Source organism: Lytechinus pictus, chromosome 7 (genome assembly GCF_037042905.1).
Source record: "Lytechinus pictus isolate F3 Inbred chromosome 7, Lp3.0, whole genome shotgun sequence".
Classification (NCBI taxonomy): Eukaryota; Metazoa; Echinodermata; class Echinoidea; order Temnopleuroida; family Toxopneustidae; genus Lytechinus; species Lytechinus pictus.
In genome coordinates, this window is record NC_087251.1 from 33465990 (window position 1) to 33482959 (window position 16970).

Genomic DNA, 16970 nt, shown 5'->3' on the forward strand with positions numbered 1-16970 from the left:
CTGACCGCTAACTATCCAATTTCAATGGGAGAGATTTACCGGACTTGAACGCCAGCTTTCGGTTCTTCACTCGAGGTCTGTTTTATTCCAAACAAATTTTCACGCTTCCCCTCCCGCAGCTGCAAGCTCTATAGCAGAAATAAAGGCTCATCCTTTTGTCCTTGTGTCAAAAATTAGGGGGAAATAGAACAGAAAGGGGGAAATAAAGCCCCCCACACGCGATCTTAACCCTATTGCGAAATAAACAGTCGTTTGCTCTACGGATCTACGTCAGCGATCGGCACACGACGATAAAAATGGTAATCAGTTCACTTTGTCTTCTAATGTAAACCGTAAATGAACGAGCTGAACAAAAGAATATATTTATTCAATCTCTGAATTTATTTCAAGCCATCGAGGGCGGGAATATCATTTGCAAAATGCGGTTTCTGGTGGTGGCTAGCGAATCGTGAAATTCTGTGGGATGTATTATGGTTACACTTGATGTAACTCCCGAGTTTGATAAATAAAATTGACACTTTGTGAGAGTAATTTATCATTCGACGAAAGAAAAAAAATTGGAAAAAGCTGCATTGTGTCATTTTGGTGTCTGTCAAATCTCATCAAATCAAGTCAGCTGTTAATGGATGTAGCAAAATCTATTGTTTCTTCCTTTGTTAATAATCGATTGATTTTTCATTTAGTTTTGTCTGCTATGTGCGTTTTCACCGACCCCCTCCTATGACACCTTGTAAAAACTACATTAAATCTTCTTTTCTCCCTCGATCTATTCTATTTTTTCAACATCTTTGCATATTTACATTTACTACATAATGTAAACCAATTTAATCAAGTCTTTTTCTTCAATCAACCAATGATACCATTTCAGTTATCACCATCATTATCATCGTCGTCACCACCACCACCACCACCATCACCACCATCATCCCCCTCCTCATCTCCATCACCATCGTCGTTTCAACAAATGCCACCATCTCACAAACCACCACCATAAACTTTGCGTTACTTTACAACAGCAACAGCAACTGCAACAGCTTGCCACTACCACTACCACCATACCTACATCCCCATTAACACCATACATATCAACATATCCATTAAAACGTCCAAATCAGTTGCATCTACACCCTCCTCTCATCTGTATAATAACCCCTTCAAAAACATAGGAGTTTTAACATGACAGTCCTCAACGGCGCAAACTTTTCCTACAACAAACCTTCTAGGCAAATAAAGAAAGTGTTAGTCTTGAATTTATCATACAATCAGAAATAGTGTGCTCTTTTATTATCAATATCGTACATGTATAATAATGATACGATGGATTTTCACACAGAAATCTAAAGACAAGCGGATCCTCTCTGTCGAAATCAGTCCAAAATGAGACTGAAATAAACACAATATGACCAACATAGGGGGTAAGAAAAAACCACAGAATAATAGGGTTTCTGTTAAGGGAACAAAGACGTTACATCATCACAAATGTGACAATATATTTATATATTACTTCTAATTTGAAATTAAGAAAAAAAGAGAGAAAAAAACCTACTATACACACATAGTATGCAGTAAAAACTATACACTAAAAACAGAGCTTCATAGCTTCATACCGCTAAGAATGAATTGTAATACAGCGCAGGCGATGATGACGATACTTTTGTTTAAAAAGTTTAACGTCACTTCTGTAAGTGAACCAAAACGCATAACACATCCACAAACTTAAAAAAAATCATTATCATGAAAAAGAAGTCATCTTTAACCTGTGCTAAGCTTCTTATATTTCATATTCAATTGGTATGCATAACCAGTATGCTTCAATTAAAGTAAAAACTTATGGTCAACCATCCTTACAAAAAAAAACTTTGATACGAAAGAGCAGCATAAACCTTCTATGATATAAAAAAAACCTATTTAAAAATTGAAAGAAAATAATTCTTAGGTAAAAGTTCATTATTTAAATTGGCTAAAAAATGAAAACCATTTGCTTGTTGAAAACTACTGAATAGCTCTTTCAAGAAGAATTTAAAAAGTTTTTGGTTATTTTTAAGAAATAAAAGTAAAATACAATGATTTTGATGTAAAATAATTAACAGGAACTGGTCTTAAAAAGTTTTAAAAGTTTTTGGTTATTTTTAAGAAATAAAAGTAAAAAAAAAAGATTTTGATGTAAAATAATAAACAGGAACTATCCGACCATTTGTTTCCTTATTTCGTCTCCATGGTTCCCTCTATCATTATAAAGCAAAGTATAAATGTATGATTATCTAAGTAATTATCTTGAATTTGATATTAATAAAATGCCCTGAAACAACAGACGATAGGAACAGATCAATAATAACTTTATCAATGATAGATTTGGCAATTCAAATATAACTGAAAGCAAATTATAGAGCTTTAAAATAAAATGTTTTCTGGCATTTATGGTGGATAAAAAAAAATACAGTCCTATTAATTTAGCAACTGTTCAGTGGCATCTAACATTGGCAGTTTATCTTTTGACATATCCTAAGAAAACAACGATTAGTTGAAAAAATACTTATGAGATGTTTAAGTTAATACAACCTGGATTGTTTGTACCTGATGAAACTAAATTGACAACTTTTCTGAGTGGATGGATTCGGTGGCATTCTACAAAAACACCACAAGTCATGATAGAAAAAAAAAAAGGATTGAAATTCTTTAAATATTAATCAGATGAAACCAAACAGTAATATCAGCTGCGGATTTTTAAATTACATGGAAATAAAGAAACCAGAGTCTTGAAAAACAACTACCACATCCTTCCATCACAAGTGTATGTTCATATGAGGGCTCTCTGTACTCCCAAACTAGAAACTGGGTGTGGAACAACCAAAAACAAATGAAGATAATTTTCACGACCGATTCTCCAGTCACAATCTTTATCCTGACCCTAAAACTTGGGAACTGTTTATACATGTACCTCCTTACCAGCAGGTAAGCCACAGTATTTCTTTTGATTCACTGTTCCACGCAAACACCCTAAAGTGGGGCTACACAAGGAAATTAGGAAAACTACTGCAAATATCTCCTTTAGAATAGAGACGGTATGTAAGAAGTCTTCTTAATAGACGGTATGATTCGATTAGTAGTTTTGGCTGTATTTAAGTGTTAAGTTGTATTTATTGTAACTATCCATGTTGCTATTAATTTAATGTCATTTGCTTGATCCTAAAACTTATGAAAACATAGAATTAATCTGGGGAAATACCTGCAAAGGAGAATAGAGAAAGAGATACCACACTCGATGAAAAACAGTCATGTACAAAGATGATTTGTTATCATCAGCATGTGTATCTTATTACAGTTGCATTGTTTACGAAGTCTCACTTCTGTTCCCCTTTCTTTTGAATCTTCAAAATCCTATTTACATCTTGACATAATATTTTTTTGGCACTTTCCTCACGTTGCTAATAAAAAATGAAATAAAACTAACATGACACCATTATTACACATATCGACTTGACACCAACAATACAAATTATTATAACTGGTAAAATCTTCATGTAAATAAACACATTCTGTTGAAATTAATACATAAACAGAGCTTATCATCTTTCTCAAAAAACGTTTTTTTTCTAGTGATTTACAGTCAATAACCAAGCCATTATTTACAATTATATCAGTGAACTATAGACAGATTAAATCATCATAATCTTCACCATTTCTTCAGTCTCAATATTTGATATTGAAATATATCCACACAACACATTGACAACAAATAAAGTGGGTTGATGAAAAAGGGCGTATAGGAATCAAGATGACATATGTTTTCTAAGAGCTTCTCATATGTGCACAACCCAACCCTAAGATCTACGCTTCCTTTGGCACTCATGAATAATCATAGATATTAACCCAAATCTTTCACAATCCCCCAAATCTTTCGCAATACTCAAAATCATTCCATCTATTAAAAGAGTGAGAAGTACAACATTCAGAGTACATCATTAAAAAATTAAATTAAAAAAATTCAAAATTATATCATTAGTATTGGCGATACCTAATTTGGGTTAAACATAATGCTTGTATGGGGGATGGTAGAAATTGCAAAAATTTAGTTGGTTTCATTTATATATTAATAACATGTTTTTTCTTAATATGCCCAAATTGGAGACACGATGTTAATTTCAGATGCCAGGGACAGATATTAATGTTTTAAGAGAGGCAACATGAAACATTAAATCAGGAAGAATATCTTTACATCTTATGCTCTCAAAATTCCTCTGACATACAGGGTGATCAAAATTGGCAAAGAATTTGACAAAAAAGAAAAATCTTTGCAGCAAAATATTCATGGTTATAAGAGAGTGAAAGACACTTTTTTTTTTTTTTACAAAAATGAATCATTAAAAACAAAAGAAATCAGTCAAATGTTCTGATGATCCACTCTGCTATACTGCATTGTCCAAACAACGGGAGGCTCATGACTTTCAAAAAACGAATTCATAATACAAATTCTTAATAATACAACAAATTCTATCAGTGAAGTTAGCTCAAATATCAAGATAATGGTTAATACTTTTTTTTTTAATTATTATTATTGTCATCAATGCAATAATGTTATTCAACAAAATTCAGCTTGATGCTGACCCAAAGCAATACTGACTTTATTTCACAATATATTTGAGAGCAAATCAAAATGTCATGTAGTACAAACTTTTTGTAGTTTTTCGGTGAATTAGAAATAAGATTAAACATCATTTATATTGAAAAGTATAAGAAAGAGAAATAAATATATAGTTAAAGAGTGAGAGTCATGTGTTTGTGTGAAAGAAAGAGAGAGAGGGGAAGAGGGAGGGGAAGGGGATAAGAAAACAAAGGCATAAAGGTAGACATAAGAGAGGCAGAAAGAAGAAAGGAAAACAAAAACATAATGAAGAAAGGAAATGACGGGATTTAGGATTTGGCAAATAAAGAACAAACTGAATTATTTTCTTTCTCCTACTTCTGAAATTGAAAGGGAGAGTTTGATAGAACCTGTTCAAGGCAAAAGCCTATAGTTCTAAATAATCAAACAAGCCCTTCCATAATACTGATCCAATCACAATAACACATTCATCTCTTCAAATAGAAATTTTGATTACGAAGTATGCCTTTCTTCTGAAAGATTAAAGGAATATCACATAAATTTTGAGATGGCAAAGGTAAATACTCTTAAATTATCTATCAAAATAGAAAATTGTAACAAGTGATGTTGGTGTTTTAAAACGACGTGAAAATTACAGTCGTAATTATAAGTAATTTTGCATTCTATTGAAAAATAATTTGAATTTCATATTACATTATCATTCTCACATAAATAAAAACTTGATAACATTGTATCACAATCTTAAGTCATTATCTTCATTGAATTAAATATAATTTCTTCAAATCATTATTAGCTAATATAAATATGAATAGCAAATTATTGAGACATTGATTTTTGTTGTTGCCTTTTTGGCTTAGATCATATAAAATTGAAATAAGAGATTTGAAAAAATCTTCCCAGGGATTATGTCATACGATCAACAACAGACGCTTCCCTTCACTTTTTCTCTAATAGCAAGATTAAAAATTAACTTCTCCCCGACCATTTACAATATTTGATTGTAACAAACAGGGTACTTTCTCACAAACAAGTCATGAAGGACAAGTGCTACAGAAGACCAATTGAGCCAATCAAATTGGAGGATTTCCGTACCTTACACTGAAAGCATTGGGTGAAACAGGGCCCATAACTGAACTGAAACAAAGAGACAAACATCACCACATCATCAAGGATACCATCTTTACATATCAATTCCCAAAACAACAAAATTTGGGGTGAAATGAAGGAAATCTCTGCATATTTCCTTCAAACTCTGTGGAATGACTACGAAATGAAAACAAATAATCCTTATGGACGCACCCATATTGGTTTTGAGTGCAAAGGGTGATTGTGTCTTTCCTCTGTCAGATGGTAGTAGTTGAGCCCTTGTCCACCTCCTTGGAGTCCAATGAATATCTCGCCTGTGCACTAGGTTACAGTCTTTGTACAATCTTCATGATATCCCTCATAAGATTACCCTCCAAATGCAAGTTGAAGCGTTTAGAAATGCGTTACTGCAGCTGTGTCCGAACTTGCCAATCCATGAAAGAGCAGGAAAATGTTTTTATCTTCTTTTAGTTTTAGGAATTGGTCTTTTAATACTTCAGTGTTTACAGATCATATTGAATCTCTCTTTGGCCGCTATTAAGAAACATGTCATTGACTTGGCATAGTTTTAGTACAATTATGATGATCCATCATGTAGGGCATATTGGTGCATCAGCAACAAGGGGGTCATCGTAATGTTCAACTTTCTTAATGTCATTTTGTAAACAAAATCAGCCTCTCGTCTTGTTTTGTTTGGCCTCTTCTTACCATAAGGATCACATCCCATCCTCTGGACAGTCTTTGCCATTAGAATGTCAAAATCATAACATCTTTTGAATGTTCACAGACAATTATTATTGGGATTGACCTTCAAATGGTTCAAGAATGACTAACTGAATGGCTTCCACAAAGAGGGGCCAAACTTGTTTTTATAGAGTCCATCTCCCTCAAGACGGGGCCAAACGTTAAACGTTGAAAATCTCTGAGATGAGGGGGAAGAGGCTCTCAAACTGGGAATCCGGAAGCTTCATGGACATGAGGTCATCAACGTGGTGCGTGACCAGGTCTCGCACATCGGTCAGCTTCATGATGAGCTTGGCAAAGAAGACCTTATCTTCGGGATGGTTGATTTTGGTCAGGGTCTGAAGAGTCTCCACCATCGGCCTCTGTATCTGCTCCACATCTTCTCGACTCACTATCTCTGGTCGATCTGGAGGAAAAGAATGAAAACATATTAATAAATATTACCTCACTCAGAGCATGGAACACAATGAATCATAGCAAATGTCAAATTTCAATAAACGAAATTTGAAAATGTATTGTGTAATATCTATAATATATATAATATATTGTTTCTGATTAATAAATAATCTAGGTTACTACAAGAGTGGAGCTTGTAGTTGCTTGGACCTGACTGATCATCAAATGTTGAATCTTCAATTAGTTCCCTGACTCACTAAAGCTAGGATTCTTACAAAGACAACAGTTTCTTACCTGGTGAGATGATGGTGATTGCTTGCAGTAATGCATACTCTTGTTTGGTCAGCATCATACCATTGACTGCTTGGATAAACTTGAGCGTTGGTTCTGTTGCCGTCAAGAACCCCGAATGCAACATTGATTCAAAGGACCATTCGCTGCCTGTGATGTCATCAATGATAACATTGCGCTCTGGAACATAGTTCTCAGCACACCTCAGCATGAGGACTTCAAGGATAGCGTTCTTGATGAGCACCGCCTGCTCATCGTAGGGCAGCCTTCGGAAGGCTGGAATGGCCTTGGTGAAGGCAACAGTTTGCCTGATGACGACACCCATTAACGTCATGTTGTAGATAATCATCTGCTGCATAGTGGGTTGGTCCGGGAGTTCTGCCATTTTTTCGTTCATACCCGGTTCCTTCTTGATCTTGTCCGATATCCTTTGATTGTCCACCTGACAAGATGTTGAGGTGAGGCTCGGCGAGTGGTCCAGCGGTTCTTCTTTCAAACAAATCTTTTGGGGCTTGTCCAGCGAATATCTTTGGTGGTGGTGGAGCTTTTCATTGTCTGCTTTGTCCAGTGCAGAGTCCATTTTGATCATGCAAGGGTCGCTGGGCATCATGCCAGGGTGAGGTGTCATCGTCATGCCTTTTGGCGCAAACAGGGAGCTGGGATCAAAACAGAAAGGATTGGCACCATTGCAGTTCATATTTGCAAACATTGCTTCAGTCTTGTCCTGGAATGCTTGCATCTTTCTCAATATTTCGTCTATTTTCCCATTTGGCTGTATGAAGACAAAACAGAAACGAGAAAGGGAGAGGGACATTAATAACAATTCAATCCAAGGTGTGATGTGTATTTGAACATAATGACTTGCACATAACATTCCAACCATTAAAGAAAGACATTTTACAAAGTGTTGCTTTCATAGTAAAGAAAAAAAAACTCCATGACATTATTTTAGTTACTACGGAATTTCACTGAATCCTTTCAAAGATTGTTTAAAGAACAGTATCAAGAAAAGTTCAGACCCTGTGGACATCATCTACATACATGTAACAGTCCTGATCATACTTGATTTTGAATGTTTAATATTGAGAGATGACATGCACACCAAAAAGTTCTCACACTTTCTTCCTTCCGGTTGAAGAAAAATTCAAGCCATGTGCAATGTTATTGGTCCCTGGTGACGATATCCCAGGAGCCCAATTATAATGTATGGAAGCCCCACTTGTTACACTCTGCTCTATTTAACAGGCAACATTTCTTCACTAATCGCTCAGGTTCTCATCAATCGCCGTCTGCAATTGAATATTCATTTCAGCACTTGACACTAATACGCCTTGCTCGCAGCAGGTCCTGCGATTTATGTCCTCATGTTTCATGTATATCTGCTGCAAAACGAGAAGCGTCTGCACGCCACGCAATCCGGGTGTAATCAATACGCCACTCCGCGAAACTGGGTTAAGTTGCCGACGATTCTTCTAGTCTGCTCTACTTCCGTAAATGTTAGTTTGAGGACGAGTCGGCTGAAAATTCGGGTAAGCAGATCACAGACGAAAGCTGAGAATTTGGAAAATGGAGCAACGGTGCAGGCACACATTACCCTTTAGCTAAGCTGTCTGAATACAGTGTCTAAAGTGTCGGGCCGCTATGTTCTTAAAAGATTTTAATTGATGCACAAACAGAGCTGCTGGCATCTGTTGCACGAATGTTCCCCATTACGTATTCTAGGCAGGAGAGGGCCATGTTATTCTAGAAGCGCCATGGGAGCATGAGGGTGCTGGGGCTTGTCCGATAGGTCCCTCAGAGATGTATCACGGAGGCCTGCCAGGCGTGATCACCATAACAGATTCCCTGCTGCATCACGTGCTATTTCCCATCGTTCCATCGTCAAAGGTGTGCTCCGTGGTGTCACCTGACCACCGAGCTGCATCATCCATGGATAACTTTCCTTTGAAAAATTACGCATCTCTTGATACCTCATGAATAATGCACGAGTCTTAGAGAGGGGGGTAGAAGGGAAGCACGTCTTGACAAAGCCCTCAAAGGTAGCGGCAAGCTTTGATTACATTTTTTTTTCGCTGTAACCTATTTCTCCAGCCTCTGGTTGGTTGCAGAATGAGGGGAGGAGGATTCCCTTGCACCGAAACACAGGGGACGACCAAAAGACAGGCAGTAATCAGTCCTATTTGGGGTATGGTTACTTGACTTCAGACACAATTTTGATGAAAACTAGGCCAACGCATCCATCATTTTCTCTCCTATCCAGGTTGTGTTGACAGTATGTTCCTATCACCTTGTACAACCCAATACAGCGCTTGGCCTAATTCTGCAGTGTACGGCATCACAACAACACTTTAACAAGAGTACTTTGCCTGTTTCTTCTATCCGATCCACAAGCACTTTGAAACATAGAGGCATCATACACCTTTTTCTCTCAACAACTTCATTTTTCTTTGTTTCCAAACAGAGAGACTCAAGCTTCAGGACACACCCAGGGGGAAGCAGATATACCAATCAATGCATGTTACTCCTATATGGTTTTAGTATTTCCTCCAAGGAGTATCAAGGAAGAACTTAATCCAATCTATGATAGAAGATGATTCCCATGGTATCCCTAGGCCATCCAGGATTAAAATAAAAACTATACCAGAGGAGAGGAAAGATTACAATTTACACACAATAACCAAAGGATACTTGCTCAAAATGATACCTATATTAATGAACATAAATATTTCCTACCTAATATGACTGTAAATGTCGCATTGACCTTGATGAAGTTACATGTACCTGCTAGAGGTGTATGGATTCTAGTCTTGTCCATCTCGTTGACCTTTTGAAATAGTTGTTGGTCCTTGCGGGCAGTTTGATTTACGGCCAAACAAACATGGACCGCATCATTACATGCATACGCAATCCCAACCGAAAGTAAAGCACATGGTGCAATCCGCAAAAACCTATAGCCTAAACTTAAAGTTGATCTCAAGCATACAAGATTGCAAGGGGATAGGTCTCCTTCACGTGGGGATTAAAAGGACACTATCTCATCCACTTTGACATAGTGTGAACGCCCTTCTAGCTTTCAAAAGACATCTCATCAGTATTTTCTGCTAGTTTGGGCTATCATCATCATCTTGACGGACAGATGAATGGTCAGACATAGTGACAGAAAGTGCAATGATCTTTGTTTACCAAGAGATTCATAAATATGCATGTTTAAGCATCCATACACACAAAAATCATGAAAACGGGAAAGAATAAGTAGAGGTTACGAGGGGTGGGAAGGAGGTATAGTAAAAGGAATATAGAATGAATCAAGCAGACAGAGAGACAGATAGGGGTGCCACAGGGATGTCATTTAGGGTCTGTTGAACAAAATAAAAAGCGGAGTGTCTTGAATTCACTATGATCTATATGATTATTATTCCCTTTATTTTTGAGAAAAGGGAAGCAGGGGGGGTCTTGTTTTGAATTCATAGAGGCCTTAATTATTATTTCTATTATTTCCCTGTACATATACAAAAGCTAACAATAGGTAATCAAATTTTAAACACACTTCACACATTTGAAGCAGAAATGATTGGGACCTAACTGATCATCCTAAATACCACATCACCTCAGTTTTAAGTATTTATGTTTTTTAGTTTGTTTGAAGAGAGTGGGAACATGAACACTTGCCAACCAGCGACACACCATGGGTCTTTGTAATGCCTCGTGCCCTCTGCCTGTGATGGCTAGGGGCATGATCAATAGTTTGTCAATTTGCCCTCAGTTCCTCCTGCGTTTGTTCTCTGAATAAATGATGAGGTAAATATTAACACTGCTGGGTGTTTGATGAGAATTCATTTCAAAAGAATGATTTTGCTCTAATAACCCAGAAACTTTAATGCTTGCTTTGCACTGAAAGCAGAGAGAGATAGGTAGAAAGAGTAACAGATGGAAAATACTGCAAGGTAATGAAAACCTAGGATACAAAACCTACAAGGGTTATGTTTTGACATCAATATATTTTGTTGCTCTCAATCACTAAATAATGCTTCAACTTGGCATTTTTTTTTTGCTTTGATACTCTTTGAGGTATTTCAAACAAACTTACCTTATTTAAAGAAATGTGGCTCTAAAATAGATGTTTTTGTGTATTTTCAATTTCTAATATATCTGTTTTTCAATTCTATTAGTTTCACTATTCTTTCATGAAAAAAAATAGGTAGGTATCATTATTAGGACCACAAACTGTCTAAAACAAATTGATTTTGATCTGAAATGGCAAAAATGATAAATCATTTTTAATTTCAGCTTGATAAAAATGTGTAAGTGAAACCATGTTCTTGAGTAATTTTGGTCTGCCATGCAGGTACAAGCCCATGCATAACTTTGCAACCACCTAAATGGATGTTGCAAATTTGGTCTCAAAAGGTGTGTAAGACTTTTCACAGTACAAATTTAGCACAAAAATGTCCAGGAGGGGAGGGGGCTGGATTAGCCTTCCTGTCTTTTAGCGGTTCAAAGGAAGATCAACCTGATTTTAAAACATCAAATTCAAATTTCATTTGCCTATCTGTGACACTGGTTCATGCAATGAAGGCGACTCCTGCCTTTTTTCCTCACAGAAAGAGAAAGAGGGAGGGAGGGGGGGGGGAAGAGGGTGAGAGGGGGCAAAGACAGAAGTGAAGCCATGGGATAAAAGTGCAAGACATCTGGAAGACCGGGTTTGAGTGAGAAGCTGTTCCTTGGTACAATCGTTGGGGTCAGACCAAACAAATATCCAAAACCAAATATTTCTGGATTGGGCCTATTAGAGAGAGGTGATGACAGCACAAACCAGTGAGTGTACAAACCGCACCCCTAACCAATCCTAAGTCAACCATATGCACAGAAAGAAAGAGAGAGAGAGATTGAGACACAAAATGAAATCTAGAAAACAGAGGCTACAAAGAGATGGATTATCATTATATAAGGTATAGAAGTTTTCAGTGAAAAGGACGAATGCACAAGATATAAGAACCAATGCATAAGTAGGCCTAATTAAATAAGCATTTAACTAGCTGATATGGGAGATATTTAATTGAGTTGTCTCTAATGCTATGCATGATAATAAAACATAGGTTAACATTACAAAGGACTTATTTTCTAAAAAAATCCAACACTTTGAAGTGTGTGGTATCTAATATTGTTCATCTGGAAAAAAAAAACACCATGGAAGATTTTTTTTTAATTATTTTTTTACAGTACATGGCCCCTATGATGAGTAGGACCCAGTTTTACAGAATACAAAGTGAATTTATTTTCGAATTATAATGGTCTGCTCATTATTAATGACAACATCAGCTTCATTGTTATACATCTGAAATGTTTCATAACAAAACACTTCCTTAACTCTACCAGGAAATGGAGTTCATGAATATAACACCTACATATCTACGTTTATTGATGTAGGCTATGACATACATGAGTGGGTCAGATTCCTCCCCTAAAACAATTTCATGACTGACTATATCATCACTAGTTCACACCTGAAACCACATCAGTGATTACAACATGAGCTCTGTTATCATCTAACATTCTACCTGGTGTAACGACCGACTATCAGACGTCAGAATCCACCCTCGCCTACAAACTCCCCGGAATGCTTGCTCATTATCACATTCCCGTTTTGATTCTCCGATTGTCACTTGCCATCAACAGCGGCAAACAATCCCAGCAGACAAGGCTATTATTCTGAGTGATTTTCTTTTCTTTTTTTTCTTCAGCCGGGGGATGCGGCAGCGTTTAATTTGCCATTAGAGGCAATCGCCCAGGCATGGTGTTGATCACACAGAGAAGGCCTTGACGGTTTTGTGTTATCATTGCGTATGGGCAGCTGAATGACTGCTCAGTGAGCTGGCGATACATGGGGGTAATTGTGCTTGAGTAATGCTGACCAGTCGATGGTGAAAGATATCATTAGTGTTGATCTAGATACGACCGTACTCCATCGGTGGCATACAAACAGGTTTGGGAGAGACCGAAGAAGAAGCCGAACAGAGATAGAGAGGGAAAGGGGGAGGGAGAGCATGTTCAGAATTCTGTGTTTACACACCTACTCCTAACCTTGTGCCATTTAGCATCAGACAATTAACCAAGATATCCCCTACCTATCTGCGATGGCATTCAAAGTCAAAATACCGGTGGTATGCAGCAAGGACTAACTAAAGCGGCGGCGGTGAAGAAATATTTTCTGACCCGGATGGTACATTAGACTTGATCCTCGCAGGCATCTTACTCCAATTTTGCCATATCCCATCTTTTCATATTGGGCCACACCTTGCAGCTCCACATCATTTATAGGTCAATTTAACAGCCCCATGGGTACAGAATCAACGCTTTCACTGAACGTGCCCTTCTGCTTCTACAGTTAACATGATTGGATAATTAGGTAATTATAATGTTGCACATCCATTAGGATGTCCTCTCTTAATCATTGAATTCTTTTGCTAAATGCAAGGAGGTTATATCAAAATTTTACCATTCTAATCCATGTGAAAATAATAGGAAGGTAGGATGTGGAATAACGACTAAGACTCATCAAACAATTTTAGTAATAAAAATGGTTTAACTGCATCAAGATGGGGAGGGTGTAAGATTGATGAAGAGTGTGAGAGAAAGGGGGAGAGAGGGAGCGACAGATTGAGGGGAAGCGGCGAAGGAAAAGAGAAAGGGAAGGGAAGAGGGGAAAACAGATAGAAAAGGTCAGAGGGTTTGGAAGGGGAAAGGGTGGAGAGGATAGCAGGAGATAAGAAAAGAGGAAAGGTAGAGAAGCGGGGGAGGGGGGAGAGATCAAAATACAAAAATACTGAGGAGAAATTGAGAAAAAGGGAGAAACGATGGAAAATGATAGAAAACAAAGAAGCAAGGAAAAAGAATTAAAATGATGAGATATAAAGAAAGACAACCAGATAAAAGACCATATGACCCTGGCTTTCATCCAGACATTCTACAATGTTGCAGCCAACACAGCTGGAGCTCCTGGTAATTGTATGTAACCTGTCATCTTCTATGCGTGTATCCATCCAAATCAAAAGAGCCAATCACCAGAAATATCTACAAAGATTCGAACATGCAAGGTTAGATCTACCAAGATCTTAACATCTAGATAATGGGAGCTGAGCAACTACCCCCACCTTGTTCCATTTCCCCCAAAAGCCACAGGAGATCAATCTTAAAGGATATCAACAACTGCTTTTGCAAGAAACGTGCTGCAAAAGGATCTGGTCTGCAGGAGAGATATAGCAGGTCCTGGACTTAGTACCTTGGCATACCTATCTATAGCCCACATATTCTTTGTTCATCTTTCTCTGCTTATTTCAGAACTACAAGCAGACCTAGGCAGTGCTCGAAACATTGATTTTAAAAGATCATGTTGTAGAGCATGAAGGACCTGGGCTGACATGTGTTGTACCATGAAGATCCAGGACTTCACACTGTGAAATTACTCTCTGTGGCTCCAATACCTTCCATCATTCGCTGCTGGGACAACATGCAGACTTTGAAAATGCGAGGGATCTGGTCTTGCAAGGAACACGCTGTAGGCCCCATGTTTTTTGAGGACATAAGATCCTAAACTAATTACCTTAGCATTGCTATTCGTAGCACCCGAATCTGACTTGGCCCTTTCTAGTGCTGTGATGAGCTCCTCCTGGTCCTTATTCAGCTTGGGGGAGTGACTCAAGGGCATGACAATGCTACAGGATGGTGACGATGACGTCGACGACGACGTGCTGACTGAGGATGCAGAGGGTTGGGGAGAAGTGTGCTGCTGGGTGACCAGGAGCTGTTCTTTCTGCTTCTTCTTGTTCTTGCGTTCTAACGGTTTTCTTGTCTCTAACCTCTTCTCGTCCCAAACACCTATAATGAATAAAACAAAGAAAGCAGAAAATATTGTTAGATCTCCATACTTGATGGCCACAATAATAACATGAAGAAATAACTCAACATATCATGTTACGTTTTACAAGAAGATGCTTCAACAACTCTTACTCTCTATAAAAAGAACATTATGATACAACATTCGTATTAGGTTTCTGCTTGATACACGCTACTCCACATGTGATAAAGAATAGCCTTCATTAAAAAAAACAGGGCAAGTGATGAATAGAAAAGAATATTAAGACTAATATACATTCATACAATTGGTGGTTCTGCATGAATATAAACAATACTCAATAAAAAAAAAAAATCCATTTTGCATCTAATTTGAAATACCATGAGAGTGACTCATGAAACGTCTTGTCTGTGATTTTCAGAGGAACATTTTCTTTCAGCCAATCAGATGCCATTATTTCAGTAGCTTTTAACAGATCTTAGTGAGATATCCCCTATAAATTGCTTTACAACAGGACCCCCAGGTTGTAACCCCCCCCCCATCGAACCCATAGCATAAGCCCTCACAAAAGCATCAACATTAAGCGAATAGAAATAAAAAAGAATACAATCTATACAATCAAAAGTTCATTTAAAGTTCAAGTTGCCCCGATGATACCCTCTCTCCTTGTGACTTGTCGCTTCCCAAACAGCTCAAAGACTCTAAGATCAACAGGAAAACTTGGAAGGAAGAGAGCCGTGAAGAAGGGAGAAAATCTGCTTTGATTCCTGATGAGATGATCACACAATACAAACTAGAGATGAGTCAATCTATGTTGTTTTACAGTGAAAATGTTTCATTTCACGCTTGCATGTGTTTGTGATTAATAGCTATGTAAATGGGGTTTCCCCCCTTGTCCTGAGGGGGTGGGGGAGGGGTGCTGATTATACATTCAGGATTTTTTTTGGAAACATGCTACTACAAATACATTGTGTGATTGTATGCCGAATGAATAGGGAGTAGGGCGTATTGATAATGCTGCTTACAAAATTTCCCCAAAATAATATTTCCACAACAATAAGACATATTAACAATTGATAACTTGATGATGGGAAAAATTCAAATATCTATTATTAATTGTTTAAATGTATCGGATTATTGTGTAAAAATATGTATTTCTAAAAGCATTGAAAACCTAGAATATTATAGTGGGCTGGATTAGTAAGATCTGGAAAGTTCAACAATCAATGATCAACTTAGATAGAGACAGAAAAACAGTTTGAAGAAAAAGAATCATTTGAAGAAAAAATTGTCAAGAAGCAGTTTTATCTAGAAAACTTTTAAACTTGAATGGTGTTATGTTTTCCATGGTGCGCATCCCGTATCCAATAGCGTCCATCACTACCGCAGCCTCTCAACCGATACTGACATACATCTCTCGGCTCTCCTTTCGCAGGCTGCCAAAGCCTTAGGTGTTACCGAGGATCTCATTTTGGGATCCATTATGTCAGCAGTTGGATTTGGCTCCCCAACTTGGAGGATTGAGCCCGGAATCCAACCAGGTTGGAACCATTTTCCGACCCACCCCACCCTCCTCCAGCTCATCTTTCTGTCTATCTCCATGACGAAGCAGCGGGGATAGAAGAATCCCGTTACCCAGTTGTTAGGGTGAGGATCAAATCAGTGCTGCTCTGCTGCATTAGCAAGGCTTTTACAGTCCCACATAAGACCTAAATAGGTAGCAGAGTGAAAAGCTATAAAGTCGGGTCAAAATGTGATCTGTTTTGATAGGAGTCACTTTGCCTGGATTTGCTTTTTTTTATGCCATCTCACAAAGGGTATCACTGCAAATTTAGCTACCTTTCTTGTCTAGATCTTCACCGAAGACCCATCTCCCATGCAGACCCTTTTTCTCAAAGAAATTAAGTGTCATCTTCTTATGCAATGTCTTATCTAAAACGGTGAATAAAGCTTTATTGGAGGAAAATCGCTCTGATTTTCCTGAAGTTCAACGCTGAG

General features: G+C 37.6%; 1 protein-coding gene across 1 annotated transcript; it reads right to left on the bottom strand.

Moving 5' to 3' along the window:
- Nucleotides 1-1250: 1250 nt before the first annotated feature.
- On the bottom strand, nt 1251-16454 carry LOC129265248 (oxysterols receptor LXR-alpha-like). The gene is made up of 4 exons (XM_064101478.1): nt 16385-16454; nt 14721-14995; nt 7124-7892; nt 1251-6839 (listed from the first exon to the last, which is right to left on the bottom strand). The coding sequence occupies exons 1-4, from the start codon at nt 16452-16454 to the stop codon at nt 6595-6597; spliced, it is 1359 nt and encodes a 452-aa protein (XP_063957548.1). The 3' UTR covers nt 1251-6594.
- Between the last annotated feature and the right edge of the window lie 516 nt (nt 16455-16970).